General features: G+C 47.0%; 1 protein-coding gene across 10 annotated transcripts in view; it reads left to right on the top strand.

Moving 5' to 3' along the window:
• Positions 1–16,560, top strand: part of KLHL3 (kelch like family member 3) — a 279,538-nt gene that overhangs the window by 202,468 nt on the left and 60,510 nt on the right. For all 10 annotated transcript variants that reach the window (XM_035014190.1, XM_035014193.1, XM_035014194.1 and 7 more), the window contains one exon: positions 9,283–9,445. In XM_035014190.1, the coding sequence (XP_034870081.1) occupies positions 9,283–9,445 (163 nt within the window). The remainder of the gene's footprint in view (positions 1–9,282; positions 9,446–16,560) is intronic.

Here is a 16,560-nt window from a genome sequence, read left to right as displayed (position 1 = left end):
GCCCTGCCCTCATCCTCGGCAATCTGGAGCCTTGAAAAGAGGAGCCGAAGACACTGCCTCACCCAAAGATGTGTGTCTTTACTGTGGGGACACGATGCAGCGTCGACAGGCTTCAGTAGGGGAGATGGTTGAGGGTGTGGCCCACTCTGGAGGCCTCCAAAGCCCTGGGTTAAACCCAGACACAGGACAGACTATTTCTTGTCATTAAGGGCCTTACTATTTCAGTAAAGTGCTGGAAGTTGCAGGTGATACGAAGGATTTTTCTTTTCTTCTTCTTTTAAAAGCACAGTTCTCCCTATTCCCCTTATCCAGAATGACCACCTCCTTTACCAGGAGGTAAAGGAGGCTAAGTTGGTCATCATTTATTCATTCAATTCAACTCGAATGTCTGAGTGCCTGTTATATGCCTGGCACTTTGTTGGGCACAGTGATCGTGACAGGAGCAGTGGCTGCTCCATTGCCTGCTGTCATGCAGTTTGTGGTCTAGGGGTGAAGACAGATGCTCGTCAAATAAGCACACATTGTGGTAAGTCCTTTGAAGGAAGGGAACATGATAAACACTATCAGGGGGACTCAGTCTGGATGGATGAGGCGATCTGGAAAGGGCTCTTTTGGGAGATTGGATTTAAGCTGTGGCCAGCACATGAGTGGGAGCTGCTTCTGGTAACAGTGTGGTGCAGGGTATTGGTGAGGGTGAAGGGGACATGGTACAGGCAGGTTGGGGGTCTGAGGCGCCCTGCCTTTGGTCCTGCAGAGCCTGCCTCTCAATAGAGCCTGCCTTTGTCTCTGCCTCTGGACAGACTCTTGGATTGTTCAGTGATCTAATCTAATAATCCCCTGCCCTTTTAAAAATTGAGGTATATTTTATACACAATAAAACACATAGCCATCCCCTTTTGTTTCTGGTCTTTTTCATCCAGAATGGAGTGGGCAGCGGAGTGTGCACATCTTAGGTCTAGGAGCAGAATTGAAACAGCGGAATAACTTTTGGGCAGTAACAGTGAGTGCAGAGTAATTTGGTATAAAATGAGTATAGTGCATGTGTTGAAAAAACATGTTAAATGGATGATGGTTATATCATCGTCACATTAATGTTCACTTGGGTATTTTAAAAAGTGATGTAAATAATGAGATTTACAAGATGCAAAAAATTACATCTTTTGCAACTATGAAAAATGCTAGATGTCAACCTAAAAATGTGCAGGGGGTAAATAATTTTTAAAAATCTTGCATTAGGGTCTAATCAATAACTTTAAGAAAAGATTTATTTATTTTAGAGAGAAGAGGGGGAGAAGGACAGAGGGAGAGAGAGTCTCAAGCAGACTCTGTGCTCAGTGCAGAGCCTGATGTGGGGCTTGATCTCACGACCCCGAGATCACGACCTGAGCCAAAACCAAGAGTCGGGTGCTCAACCAACTGCACCACCCAGGCACCCCTAATCAATAACTATTAATCCTATAGTGTGGTAGGCAGAGTAATGACGCCCCCCAACAAATGTCCTAATTTCTGGAACCTGTGAATATGTTAGGTTAACTGTCAAAGAGGAATTAACCTTGCAGATAGAATTAATGTTGCTGATCAGCAGAATGGGGAGATTACCTCAGATTATCGGGGGGGGGCGCATAGAGTCACAGCGGCTCTCTAAAGTGGAAGGGGGAGGCGGATAAGGAGAACCAGAGAGATGTGACCCGACAGAGGCTCAACTTGATGTTTCCATCTCTGAAGACAGGGGAGCCATGAACCAAGTAATGTGGGTGGCCTCTAGAAGCAGGAAAGGCAAGGAAACATTCTCCCTTAGAGCCTTCAGAAGGAATGCAGCCCTGTTTACACCTTTATTTCAGTCCAGGGAGACCCATTTGGGACTTAGGACTTTCAGAAGTGTCAGAAAATGAATTTGTGTTGTTTTAAGCCACTAAGCTAAGACAAAACCAACCCCCCTCACCCCCCAGAAAAAAAACCCACAACACTGTGAGGTTGTAGATTGTATGATTGGAACCAGCTTTTTCTTCCCTTTTTATCATATCACGAGTAGTACCTTCCCCCACCCCGTGAAGAACAAAGTGTTTACAAACTTGGATAATGAGAAGATGTTCCACTCTGGATCCTTATCGCCTGGCCGGGTGTTGATCTTTGCAGCGTTGGTCTAACCCGGTGGTATTGTATACAACACAGTGTTCTTAAGGCAGGAGCAACAGACTCACCAGAGGACTGTGTAGAACGTGGCTTCACCATTGCTTCTGGTAAAACTACTGTATAGGGGCAGGGCAGGGGGCCAGACTGAAGATGTGCAGGTTCAGAGGGAGAAGTAGAAGTAGTGATGGGGCAGGAGTTGAGTACGGGTGGAGGCCTGGCTCCACGCCTTAGCCTCACCACTGATGGGCAGAGTGCTCTTACTCTAGCCCTGTCGCCCTGCAGGGTGTCAGTTTTTCTAGCTGTAAAGTGAAGGCATGGGTCTCAGCGAGCTCTGGCCAGAGGAGACACTTATGTGTCAGCTTCTGATTTGTGTTCCCTCTTCTACCGGAGCCTCTCTGATACCCCCACCAATAGCCTGCCTCAAGGATCAGTTTTCATAATCGTACCCATTCTGTTGGGTAGTCATGAGTCAGACTGCATTCAAATTCTGGCTCCACCATTTTCTAGCTGCGAGACGCTAAGCAAGTTTCTTAACCTTTCTGTGCCTCAGTGTTTTCATCTGTAATATGGGCAAAATACTAGCACTTAATCTCAGAGGGTTGGTGTGAGGATTAAATGAATCAATACAGGTAAAAGCCTTATAACATTGCTCCCCTGTGCTGGCAGAGGTAGGGGCACTCTGAGCACAGAGACCCTGTCACTAAGGAGCACATGGTCTGAGGCTAGAGACAGATGGCTAAGCACCTGGGTCCTCTCCGCTGTGGTAGGGCCAGGGTGGAGGTACCCAGGACTCAGGGAATGGCCATTGCTGCCTTGGTGAGGATCGTCAGGGGGGCAGCCTCACTGAGGAGGTGTTGTGTGGGCCCCATCTTGAAGAAGACTGTGAGGTCAGGCTTTCCTCCTCTGCCCGCATGTCTGTGTGCCCACTGGTGTATGGGCCCCTTGAGGGGCCAGCTGTGTTCATGTGTGTGTGGGGGGGTGGGGGGCATGTGCAGGGGCTCCACTGTGGGGCACAAGGCAGAAGTCAGGGAACTGTGCATTACTCGGCATCGGTGAAATATACTAATCGTTTACCTTGTTCCTCCGCACTTTAAAATGTGGTTTGGTTGGGCTGACCTGGGGGAAAACAAAACTTAAAAGGTTGAGAAGAGAAAGTTGGGATCAGATTGTGGCTGCTTCTTCATGCTGTGATGTATCTGCTGAGGCAGTTGCTCACAAGCTAGGAAGACACCCTTTGTCCAGGATTTGGTGCATCGCGGAGGAGAGCGTGGAGGCACCGGGGCTCCCCTGAAAGCCTGAGAAACAATGGTCAGAGATTTGGGGCTTGCTTAAATGGCTTGCAGAGCTCCACCCTTAATTCCTTCCCAGCCATCCTTACCCTGGAGAGACGGCATTGCCCTTCCATGGTGGAGGTAACTGCCATCAGAGCTGACACTTAGTATTACTGGTTGTAAGCCAAGCATGTGTTGGTCACTTCATGTGCATTATTTCACTTAATTTCATCACTACCAAACGAGTATTCTAATATGGTCCTTCTTTTACAGTTGAAGAAGCTAATGCTCCCCAGTGGTTAAATAGGTAGTAGCTTTGGGGTTTGAATCCTGCTCTCTCCACCTCACTGTGCTCTGTTGACGTGGTGAACTTGAGTTTCTTGTTAAATCAAGGATCAGAATCTTGACTCCAGCTCATGATAATCAATAATAATAAAACCTAATTTAACTGAGCCCTCCCTGTGTACCAGGTGCTTTGTTGCCTGCTTTAAATGTATTATCTCATTTGATTCTTGCAACAAGCCTTGAAGGCAGTACCATTATGGTCTTTATTTTATTGTCCAGGTGGCAGAGCACAGAGAGGTTAAGTAATTTGCCTTTAGTCACATGGCCCGTAAGTGGAGAAGTCAGATTCTAGGGGACACTTTTAATCACAGCAGTGCTAGTTTGTTAGCTCTCCTGCTCATCTCCAACCGCTTTCCCTCTCCCTCTTTTCTTCCCTCCCTCCTTCTCTCTTTCAATCTCTCTCTCTCTCTTCCCTCCCCCACTTTCTTTTTCTTTTTTTTTTCAACATATTTTTATTTAACAATGTTTTTGTGCCAGGCCTCATGCCTGGTGTTGGCAGAGACAGACCCACTGTGTGGCCTGGCCCTCTGGTTGGTGATCTCCCTCCCTCTAGGCATGGCCCTGCCTCCCTGAAATTCCAGGAGTCGGTGCTTTCTGAGGCAGGGCATTTCCTTTTGTTTTTGTTAGAGGAAACAAACTCAGTGACGGGATATCCTCTGCTGTGTTTTCATGTTATCCGAGGGAGAGAAAAAAAACAAAACTGGGCCTGCTCGTGGAAAATGGAGGGGAGGCCATTTGCAAGCTGGAGGGAAACCTGTAAACTCTCTGCTGAGGGTCATTCTAGAGTCTGTTTTCCCAGAACTAAAATGCTGGGGTGGCAAGAGGCAAGCTGAAAGCTTTTTGACCTCGACTCTTCTTGCATCCCCATGGTGGTTCCAACCAGCAGCTCCTCCAGTGTTGGCCCCCTCCTTCCAGGCACCAAGCGGGACTGCCCCAGTGATTCCACCAAGCTGAGGACCTGAGCTTGGCCTCTTGCTCACAGCCCGTTACTGCTGCCCCTCAAGGGAGTCAAGTTGCACGTGAGATAAGAGAAGAGGAAATCCTCCGAAAGCCCTTGTTGATGTGGGAGAGGGAAGCGAGGACAGCCACCTTATGGATGTTTTGCTCTCTTTTCTTTCACAGCCTCTGGGGATTTGTGTCTGTTCGCATGGTGTGCAGCCCCCAGAACCCCAGCGGATGGGGCCCCCATTTATCCCTGAGACACAGAGTGGGAGCAGTGATAAATCTCCCAGCCTCCAAACCTTGCCCTCAGCTCTCTGACTTACTTTACTTTTCTTCACGCCTTCCGGTATGAAGCAAGTAGTGGGAAGAAAAGGCCCTTTGAGTCATAGCTAATCACAGTGTAAGATCAAAGAGAGGGAAGGAGCAATTAGAGAAACCACAAGCCCCCGTTCACTTGAGGAAGTCATCTTGGGAATGCTTTTGGGCAGGAGTGGACCTAAACAGGATTGGGGGGGTGGTGTGGAAAGGTGGAAAACTTTTATAATTTTTGCCTGCTAAGTGTGTTTTGTGAACAGTAGGGAAAAGCTATGTGGGTAGCTCTATCCAGGGAGGTTTTAAAAACTGAAAGTATAACCTGAGGAATATGTCCAGGAAGTATTTATTATTTAATTTCTTTGGCCGATTGTCACGAGCTTGAGAATTTAAGCACCAGCCCGTGCTGCTGTCTTTGTGGGGAAAAAGAAGGCAAGGGGGAAGGGGCCTTGTGTCCCTGGCATGCGGTCATCTTGGCTTGGCTGGGAATGCAATCTGGGGGCGGACTGGACTCTCAGAAATCCTCCTCTTGAGGCTCAAAGGGCTGCCAGCCTGACCTTTTGGGGCTTGTCCCACCACTGAGTAGGCTGTGTGCTGGACAACATTTGATCGTTCCTCTCCACCAGGGGTTCTTAGGGTAACTGGTTAGACGTTCCTGGCCCCGAGTGTGAACAACCACCCCAGTTTGCCAAGGACTGAGGGGTCTCCTGGGACAGAGGACTTTCGGTGCTGAAACTGGCAAAGTTTCAGCAGACCGGGATGAGCGGTCAACCGGTGGCCCCAACTGTAGAGTTTGTAGCTAGTGCTGGCCCAAGGGGTATCATAGAGGTCATTTGGGGATTTGAAACACAGCTTTCCATTCCTGCTGTGTATTCAGCAAGAATGGTTAATGGTTGTCTACTTAACTAGCAGGCCGGGACTAATCTGGTCCTAGAATCTGTTTGGCTGGGCTGAGCAAGCTCACAGGTTAATTGAGGTTCCCAGTTTATGGCTGCTCAGTGGCGATGGAGCTCAGGTGGTCAGATTTGGAACCATCTTATGGTCTAAGACCCCCAAGAGGGGGCGCCTGGGTGGCTCAGTCGGTTGGACGACTGCCTTCGGCTCAGGTCATGATCCTGGAGTCCCGGGATTGAGTCCCGCATCGGGCTCCCTGCTCGGCAGGGAGTCTGCTTCTCCCTCTGACCTTCCTCCTTCTCATGCTCTCTGTCTCTCATTCTCTCTGTCTCAAATAAATAAATAAAATCTTTAAAAAAAAAAAAAAAAGCTGAGTACAGGACATTCATGGCATCCTGTCAGTAGGTAGAGAGCTCGGGACAAAATACAGGATATGTTTTGTATATACAGGCAACTCTGGGGAAAGTGGAGGGAAAAGAAGAATCCCCATCCCCAACAGAAGGAAATCTAATTCTCATTTCCTTCTAGAAGGGCATTCATTATAGCCCTGCTTGTTAAAGGAAAATATTGGAAACAACCTAAGTGTCCATCATTGGGGAACTGGTTGGATAAAGTTTTGTAGATCTATAAAATGGAACACAATGCAGCAGTTAAAAAGGAGTAGTTCTGTGAACTGCTATAAAGACTACCCCAAAGTTAAGTTTAAAAAAAGCAAGATGCAGGGGTGCCTGGGTGGCTTAGTTGGTTAAGCATTTGCCTTCGGCTCAGGTCATGATCCTGGAGTCCCCGGATCGAGTCCCGCATCGGGCTCCCTGCTCAGCGAGGAGCCTGCTTCTCCCTCTGACCCTCCCCCCTCTCATGTGCTCTCTCTCATTCTCTCTCAAATAAACAAATAAAATCTTAAAAAAGAAAAATAAATAAAACCCCCAAGAGTGCGTGCTTTTATCTTTCTCCGTTTCTGGAATGAACCAGTGGCTCAAAAAAATACTAAGGACATGATGTTAATTTACTGTTGGGGACATAGGAGAGTGGAAGAGAGAAAGGAGAGGAGCATACTTTCTTTAACTTCCTGGAACTCAGCTGCGTGAGGGAGGAAGTTAAGCGCATAGGAAGGAAAAACTTGCCTTGTGGAGAGTAGGTGCTTAGTTCGGGAATAGGACCACGGGTGGTGGAGGCTCTTGGTGGTTTCTGCAGGTGGGCAGGGATGAGGAAGGGTGACCAGCTGCCAGGTTTTAGCACTGAAAGTCCTGTGTCCGCGGTCCTAAGAAAACTTAGCTGCTTACCGTAGTGGAGGGACAAAGCCCAAGAATGGACAGTGGAGCAGGGTTTTTGGCCTTATTGCATGGAGGCATTCAGATATGTTTTGGGAGAAAGTCAGGGTCTAGAATTTAAATTGCTTAAAAAAAAAAAAGACTTTTGTAGTGCCCTGAATCAAGAAAACAAATGCATCTGTAGCCCATGTCTTCCTGGGCAAGCCCTTGTGGATGAGAACAGCAGGAGTCTAGCTGGTCCAGATGCTCTCTCTGAAAGCCAGGGGAGCAGCTGAGAGCAAAGGCCTGGGATGTGGGGGTTGTTTTGGGGTGAAATGGATGCTGGGAGCCCTGAGCTCAGCAGCCTCAAAGAAAATATAATGCTCTGTGATTTTTTTTTTTTTTTTTAAATTTCTTTTTGGAAAGTCACTCTCAGACTGTCTACCCCTTCCCTAGGGTGGGGGTGGTAGGGAGCAGAGCTGGGGTCTAGTAGGACTGTGCCATTTCTTCTGGATTTTTGATCCAGGGGGCTTTGGCAGCTGTGGGAAAGTCCTCGGGAAACTAGAGTGGGGTTGGCGGTCTGAGCACCCCTCTGGCCTGCTCAAGCCAGTCTTCCCGGCTTTTAGGAAAAACACCTAAGCAGGAACTATTTCTGTTTTCCAAGATACATCCATGTGTTCTATGACCTTTTAAAAGGAAACTATTCTCTCCTTTGTCTTTCTCTGAGGATGTACCCAGGGATGTTCTTTGCCATTTATCTGTTGGATGGGAGAATACAGTGTGATTGTCTGAGTCTTGAGGGATTTGAGGGTCACTTTTCTTTTTTTTTTTTAAAGATTTTATTTATTTATTTGACAGAGACACAGCGAGAGAGGGAACACAAGCAGGGGGAGTGGGAGAGGGAGAAGCAGGCTCCCCGCAGAGCAGGGAGCCCGATGTGGGACTCGATCCCAGGACCCTGGGATCATGACCCGAGCCGAAGGCAGTCGCTCAACCGACTGAGCCACCCAGGCGCCCTGAGGGTCACTTTTTTGTTCCAGTAGATTGTAAGTTCCATAAGAGCCGGGGTCTGGCTTACTGCGCTTACCACTAAACCCCAGAGCCTAGACCAGTACCTGGCATATACAGATGCTTAGTAATTAAGTGGTGAAGGCAGTAGTGAACAATTTAGTAAGCACCTGAGTGAAAATGGTACGCTAAAGGCTGTAGGGAAGTGCTTTCTCAAACTTGGCTGTACATTAAAAACACCTGGGGAGCTTTGGCAGCGTCTCACTGTCCAGGCCATACCTCATACCTCTGAAGTTAAAATCTTTGGGGCTGAGACCCAGGCATCAGTATTTTAAAAATTCTCCAGGTGATTCATTGTGTAGCCAAGTAGGATAACCAATCTATCTTGGTCGGCTTGGGCTGCCATAGCAGAAGACTATAAAATGGGTGGATTAAACAACAGAAATTCATTTTTCTCCTGGTTTTGAAAATTTGATGTCCAAGTTCTAGTTGATTCAGTTGCTGGTGAGACTCTTCCTGGCTTTCAGAAGGTTGCTGTCTCCCTGTGTCCTTACATTGTAGAGGGAGCAAGAGCTCTGGTGTCTCTTTCTCTTCCTGTAAGGGCCCCACCTTTATGATCTCATTTAAACTTTATCACCTCTTCATAGGTCCTGTCTCCAGATATAGTCATGTTGGGGTTAGGGTTTCAACATACACATTTAGGGGAGGAGGGCACAAACATTCAGTCCATAAGGGGCTTGTTACTCAAAGTTTGGTTCTTGAGCCAGTAGCCACAAGCATCACCTGGCTTTTCGTTAGAAATGCAGGCCCCCAGGCCCTACTCCAGACCTCTTGAATCAGAATTTTAATAAGATGCCCAGAGATTTCATAGATACATGAGTGATTGGGAGGCACTGCTATGGAATGTAGGGATACAGAGACTCTGCTGGTGCTTAGGGCTGCGAAGTGGAGAGTCGTGGGAAATAAGGCTCGCCTGCCCTGAAGGAAGTTTGGACTTAGTTGGACAGGCAGGGGAGGGCCACGCAAGGACCTTGAGGGAGGGAGTGCTCTGATTGGACCAGTGCTTTAGGGCGATGAGGGCCTGCTGGAGGGCATCTGGTGTCTCAGCATGTCACCTTCTCCTGCAGGTGCTGCTCCCAGCGGCCAGCTTGCTGCAGCTCATGGACGTTCGGCAGAACTGCTGTGACTTCCTGCAATCTCAGCTGCATCCCACCAACTGCTTGGGCATCCGAGCGTTTGCAGACGTGCACACCTGCACCGACCTTCTGCAGCAGGCCAACGCTTATGCAGGTAACGGGGAGCCGGGTGCCGCCCCTCTCCCGAGCTTGTGGATTTAATCACCTGGTCTGCGGTGGACTCCTCAGTTGTGAGAAGCGCACTTTCCCATGAAGCAATTGTAACTTAGGGACTCAAGACATGTGGAAAGATAGAAGATAGAAGAGTTGCGCTCATCACCAAGTGGAATAGGATTAATTGCCAGACGTTTGGTACCGACAGTCGTTTTCACAGGAGATCTGAGAAGACTTTGTGGAGGGAGGAGTCATTTGAGCGAGGTCTTGAAATAATCTTTGTTGTTGTTTAAGAAAATTTCGTTCTTGATCGAAGTGTTCTATGGGTATGATTTTAGAAGTCAAATACTACTGCATGTCTTCTAAAGGTAAGCCAGAGGCCCTGTTCTGCCTTTCCCCAGCAGGTCTTCTTCTGTAGGGCCACTCACTCATCTCCAGTTCTGAGAGAATTAAAGTGTGGGTTCTGACTCCACGGAAAGCTGCTTCATTTACTTTTTACCTCCATTTATCTAAATAAAATGTTTGTATCACTATTTCGGACTTACTAGTTTGAGACAGAGCTGTTGACTTTTGACAGAAGTACAAGATTGAGCTTTTATGGACTTTCCCTCATGGATATACGCTCTACGCTCTTCCCCATTGTATTCTCTTAATACCATTTCTACAACTGAGCAGAGTAATAGATTATAATTAGTTTTTTTAAAATCAGAATTTTTTTTTTTTAATCAGAAAGGCAGTTAATAATTGTCTTTTTCAGGCCGCAATTTTATTCAACTTATAATCTTGCAGACATTAGAAAACATCTAAAGAGTGCTGGTTAATAGGGAATGAAGGGTAGCAGAGTCGGTACTAGGCATAGACTATTGGATCACATTGTGCTCCTTTGTTGGGGAGTGCGTTTATTCAATAGTGGCTTGAATGCCTACTGCTAGACGCTTTTTAGGTGCTGGAGAAATCATGAAAAACTAAACAATTGAAGTCTCTGCTCTCCTGAAAAAGAAATTGCCCTTTTCTTTTTTATAGTGAGTGTTCCTACCACTAATTCTTATAAAGCAGATTTTTGTAAGAATTGAACAGTAACTGTTCATCAGATAATGTGCTGATTCCAGTTTGTTTCTCTGCTAAAGCTTGTCATCCTCTTATGTTTTTTAATTTAAATTCAATTAACCAACATATAGTACATCATTAGTTTTTGGTGTAGTGGTCAGTGATTCATTAGTTGTATATAACACCCAGTGCTCATCACATCTCATGCCCTCCTTAGTGCCCATCACCCAGTTGCCCCCATCCCCCCCCCACCTCCCTTTCCACAACCCTCAGTTTGTTTCTCAGAGTCCAAAGTCTCTCATGGTTTGGCTCCCTCTCTGATTTTTTTCCCATTCAGTTTTCCCTCCCTTCCCCTATGGTCCTCTGCACTATTCCTTATGTTCCACATATGAGTGAAAACATCTGATAATTGTCTTTCTCTGACTTATTTCACTTAGCATAATACCCTCCAGTCCCTTCCATGTCGATGTAAATGGTAGGTATTCATCCTTTCTGATGGCTGAGTAATATTCCATTGTATATATGAACCACATCTTCTCTATCCATTCATCTGTTAAAGGACATCTCGGCTCCTTCCACAGTTTGGCTATTGTGGACATTGCTGCTATGAACATTGGGGTGCATGTGCCCCTTCTTTTCACTACATCTGTATCTTTGGGGTAAGTACCCAGTAGTGCAATTGCTGGGTTGTAGGGTAGTTCTATTTTTAACTTCCTGAGGAACCTCCATACTGTTTTCCAGAGTGGCTGCACCAGCTTTCATTCCCACCAACAGCGAAAGAGGGTTCCCCTTTCTCCACATCCTCACCAACATTTGTTGTTCCCTGTCTTGTTAATTTTAGCCATTCTAACTGGTGTAAGGTGGTATCTCCTTGTGGTTTTGATTTATATTTCCCTGATGTCATCCTCTTGTTTTTAATGGGGTTTTGGGAGGGAGTATAGAGATGGATGTGAATGTTCGGTCCACCATGTTTAGCTGGAAAGAAATCTTCATTTTTTTAAAGACTTTATTTATTTATTTTAGAGAGAGAGAGCACAAGCAGGGGAGGAGCAGAGGGAGAGGGGGAGGGAGAGAATCTCCAGCAGACTCCATACAGAGTGCAGAGCCTGATGCAGGTCTTGATCCCACAACCCTGAGCTGAAACCAAGAGTCTGATACTTAACCAACTGAGCCACCCAGGCCCCCCAGAAATCTTCATTGATATTTATTTCAACTTGATGACAAAGAAAGATCATGAGTGGCCCAGGTAATGGGTCTAGTTCTTTTAAACAATAGATTCAGGCAAGGCCCCCTCCTTCCCTTGCAGTGAGGCATCTCATTCTTCCCCCTGCCCAAACAAATACTGTCGATCTTCTGTTCTGTGTCTCCTGTCCAGCCCATGACTGGAAATGAGCTGAGGGCCTGCTGGCTGTCCACCTGCCAGCTTCCTGTGCTGTTAGCCCCTTAGTCTACAAGACACTGAGCATGTGCTCTGTTTCTTAGAATCCTTGCATTCCTTTTTCAACCCCCAGACCCCAGGAGCCTGCATAGATTCTCATTTCTCCCTGACGTCTGTTTCGGACCCAAATGGGGCTAGTTGTGAAGATGATGATTTTTGTGAAGGACGTTCCCCAGTTGGCCCAATTCTGAATTCTGATGACTCTTCCTGACTCTGACCCTTGACTCTCTTGTTTCTCTGCTGTCCCTTCCCTGCCTTCTTTTTCATTCCTCTCCCTCATTTTCTTTCTACTTTTTTCTCGAGGAGCCCTTTCTCTCCCTGGACAGGGCTCCCCAGCCCAGCCTTTGAAGAGGTCACTTTCTTGAGGGACGTGCGCAGGCTTTGCTTTAGCAGGAGCCAAGAGCTTGGCCAAGGCCCGGGTCAGCTTGTGAGCATCTGCTGGTGCGGGGGCAAAGGGAGAGTACTTAGATGCCAGGAATTCTCTTTCTCTCTTCCCTGTCCCGCCCCCAGCCTTCTTCCTCTGCATAACGTGTACATGCACGTAGGGTTTTGTGTTTTGCAGTTGGCTGATGCAATTTTCTGCGGTTTGGGCTCTGTCCTGAAACCCCAGCTTTGACAAGGCTCCCTGCTTCTTCTAGCCTGGCTTTCCCATACTTTCCACAATCTGTGTTTTCTTCCTTTGGCCCTTTCACTGTCTAATGGTGACAGACACCAGTGGGAGAATGGGGAGTATGCAGTTAGAACACATTGTGGGTTTGGTACTCCCTGGTCCTGATGTGGTCACGGGGATTGGGTGCTGTCAGCGTTGTGGGTGTGTGTGCACACAGATGCGTATGCAGATACCCTGATAAATTATTTTTAGTTGGCATTTACTGAGCTGTCACTATGGGTCACCCCCTGCTAAGTATTTTAGACACATTATCTCATTTAATGCATGCAGCAGCTAAGGAAACTAAGGCACAGAGAAGTGTAGTAATTGGTTGGGGTCACACAGCCGGCTGAGACAGAGGCAGGGTTCAAACCCAGATAGCATTGACTCCTGAGCCAGTGTTTATAACTACTACATTCTTTGGCTTCCAGGCTCCATTTGGACACAAGGTAGCCCTGTGGATTGGTAACCAGTGAGTGTTGGTGACTAGAGTTGACATTTTTCATTGGAAGTGTGAGCCTGGAGGACCATACCATGTAGTCACCAAATCCCAGCAGCCAGACCATGTAGACAGATGACCAGCTTCTCTGCTAGACTTGGGGGGTTTAGTCATCTTTGGGTGGGGAGGTGAGATGCAGATGTCTTCTGCTCCCCGTTGGCAGGCTGCCCTCTCATGGCATGTGCGAGTCCTCCTACTGTCCCTGGCATGGCTAGCATGACTTCAGATTGAGAGTCTCCTCCCTTTGGTGTAGGCCCTCTATGGAGCCCGTGACGATCTCCTGCTCGTAGCTTTCTCTGTAGCCCTCAGCTGTGCACATTGGAGAAGTCATGGTAATGCAGAGGTTGGTAAGACCTGGATGGGAAGATTTTAGGAGAAGCAGGGTGAAGGTGAAATTGTGAAGTGTTTAGAGAAGGATATATAAAATGATTATCCACACTTAATGCCTCATGCCTACCCACGGATGTGAGTCTGCTTCGTTTTTTTTGGTCTTGTACCTCCTGACTTTAGATGGAACCTGGCATTCTCTGCCATCACTGCCTCTTGAGACAGAGCTGATGGCTTGTCTCAGTCCCATTGTAAGTGTGGGGATGTGGGCACTGACGAGGATCACATACAAGGGGCAGGCAGTGTCAGCCCTTGTGGTCACAGGCTTCCCTGCATTAGGAGGTGTTTTAAACCAAGAAACTACAGGGAGACCTTCCACTTCAGAACTAGGGATCGGACCAGCCAACACTTGGAGCACGGCTTCCTCTCTGTGATGGGGGTAGTACATCCATCATGCTGTGTTTCCAGGACGGCTTGGGGGATGGGAAGACAGGGAGGAGAGCTGCCTGCAGAACTAGGTGTCCCCAGGGGCTGTGTCCCCAGGGCTCCCTGCCGGTCTCATGATCCGCAGTAAGAGGGCCTCCCATCTGGGTCCTGGTGGACAGATGAGGCTCCTCGGGTCACCACGCCTGCTGCTACTTCTGGCGAGAGCCATTTCCAGAGCTTCTGATTTTGGTTTCTCTTTATCCAGTTGCTCAGGCAGGTATGTCCCGCTTCCCACGCCCTTTCTGGTCTCTGGCTAGCTGGCCTCTGCCTGTACTTGTCCACGACCCGCAGCTCTACTTCTGAATTCTATTCTGTTTTTCTCCTCTAACACAAACTTTCTTTTGCTCTTGTTATTGCTTTTGTTACTACTGTCTTAATAGTAAACCACCCCTGACGTTTATAGAAAAAGCAGACAGGCAGAAAGAGCAGGAAAAGCACCACAGTCCTACTCAGAGAGAACCACGGGCAGCATCTTGATATAGAGTCATGCCCATCCTTACCATGGCATGTGTATGTTTTACAGCTTAAACAAAAATCTTCACATGGGGAGCCTGGGCGGCTCAGTCGGTTAAGCGTACAATTCTTGATTTTGGCTCAGGTCATGATCTCAGTGTTGCGGGATTGAGCCCTGTGATGAGCTCAGTGCCCAGTGGGAGGTCTGCTTGAGATTCTCTCCCTCTTCCCCTCACCCCCGCTTGCTCTCTCTCAATAAATAAATAAAAAAAATTAAAAAAAAATCTATCTTTGGGGCGCCTGGGTGGCTCAGTCGTTAAGCGTCTGCCTTCAGCTCAGGTCATGATCCCAGGGTCCTGGGATCGAGCCTCGCATCGGGCTCCCTGCTCAGCGGGAAGCCTGCTTCTCCCTCTGTCTGCCACTCCCCCTGCTTGTGTTCCTTCTCTTGCTGTGTCTCTGCCAAATAAGTAAATAAAATGTTAAAAACAAACAAACAGTCTTCAAAAAAAATCTTAGAGTATTCTGAACACCCTTCCATGTTAGCAGATACATTACTATACCATTATTACTGAAACAAATTTATTCAATAAAATCCAACTCATCATAAACATATACTCATCATAAAAAAATTCAAACAGTACACAGAGTTATAAAATGCAAAGTTAATCTTCTCCCAGGCCTTCTCTCTGAAGGGGACTGGGGGACTGTCTTGGGTAGCCCTATGGAATATATATATAATATATATATATAATATATATATATATAATGCTTTTTAACATACCTAAATAGAAGCATTCTGTACTCATTGTACTTTTTCTTGACTTAATACAAAATCTTGGAGTTCTTTCCAGACCCTTGTGCATGACTGTATCTTATTCTTTTCCTCTGCTGCATCAGATGGATGAACTATATAGTTTACTTAAGCAGTCCTCAATTGATGGACGTCAGTGTTACCAATGTTTCCCTCATAGAAAATGCTTAAGTGAGAATTGTTGTACGTGCTATTTGGAGAACACTTGCTAGTGTTTAAGTAGTAGTACGATTGTAGCTGTCCAGTAGTACCAGCTTAGTAGCATAAGGCAGCTCAAAGAGAGTGTGCACTAAAAAAAAAAAAATGATGGATTTTGCCAAATTGCTCTCCAAAAAATGAAACTATTTTTAAGGTGAGCTCATGCCTTCTGCTAATTCATCAGCTGTCTGGTGAAGGCACTGAGAGGTAGACACAGTACAGCTCTGGGAAGACTGGAGCACCGCCTCTCTCCACCCTGCTGCCTATTTGCTTTCCTGTTTGGAATAGCCCCGTCTCTTCCTGCTGTGGCAGTCCCCTTTGCTTCCTCTGCGTCCAGTTTCCCCCTCAAGTTTATGCCCCCAGATTTTTTGCTGTGATATTTTATTCTGGGGTCGGGGAGGGTTGTTGCATGTTTAGAAGCTGACTGCTTAGACCCTTGCCCCCAGCTGATGGGGTCGCGAGCAGCTGGGAAAGGGACCCTGACCTTTTATGCAGCCTGTTTCTTACACCTCATTATTGTTTCCAGGACCGCTTAATCTTTAACCTCATCTGCCAGGGCCCAGGTTTATGGGGACTCTGTTGCTTGATAATTGGGCAGCCCTGTACTGGGCCATCAGCAGAGCTGGTTGGGAGGGATGTTAATGGGACCCCATTAATGAAATGGCAATTAAAATTCTTTGGCCATGTTGTTTATATCAGCCTGCCAAAGCTGAGCTGAAGTCCTTCAGCCATGGGATGGAAAAGCCATTGGATTTCATGTGTTCGTGGGGAGAAATAGCCTTCTTTTGACTGAGTCACTTGAGATCGTGGAATGAAGTGATTAAATTAAGGGCGACGAAGATCGTTGACAAATCATTTAAAAAACATGAGTGTCTGACTCAGTGAGGGTTGTCTTATGAAATTGCCTCCTCCGACTTGGCATCATGAAATGATGACAATGATGGGTAATGATGATTGTAGGAGTTTTTCACCCTTTCTGAACACTTGCCGAACACAGGCATGGTGCTGCACATTCCGTAGGCATTACTTCATTTTGGCCACGTGACTGTGAGAGGTGGTTATTATTTCTCCAATTTATAGATGAATAAACAGAAACGCCAGGAAGCGATTATTGTAACTTGCCCAAGATCACAGTTTGTGAGTGGCAGTGCGCGCATTCACAGGGAGGCTGTGAGACCAGAGCCCAGAGCTCGGACAGCTTCTCTTTC

The sequence above is a fragment of the Mirounga leonina genome, unplaced genomic scaffold, assembly GCF_011800145.1.
Source record: "Mirounga leonina isolate KUSES-001 unplaced genomic scaffold, KU_Mleo_1.0 Mir_168, whole genome shotgun sequence".
NCBI lineage: Eukaryota > Metazoa > Chordata > Mammalia > Carnivora > Phocidae > Mirounga > Mirounga leonina.
The sequence above is the reverse complement of the archived record's forward strand: the minus strand, read 5'-3'. Positions and strand labels throughout refer to the sequence as shown.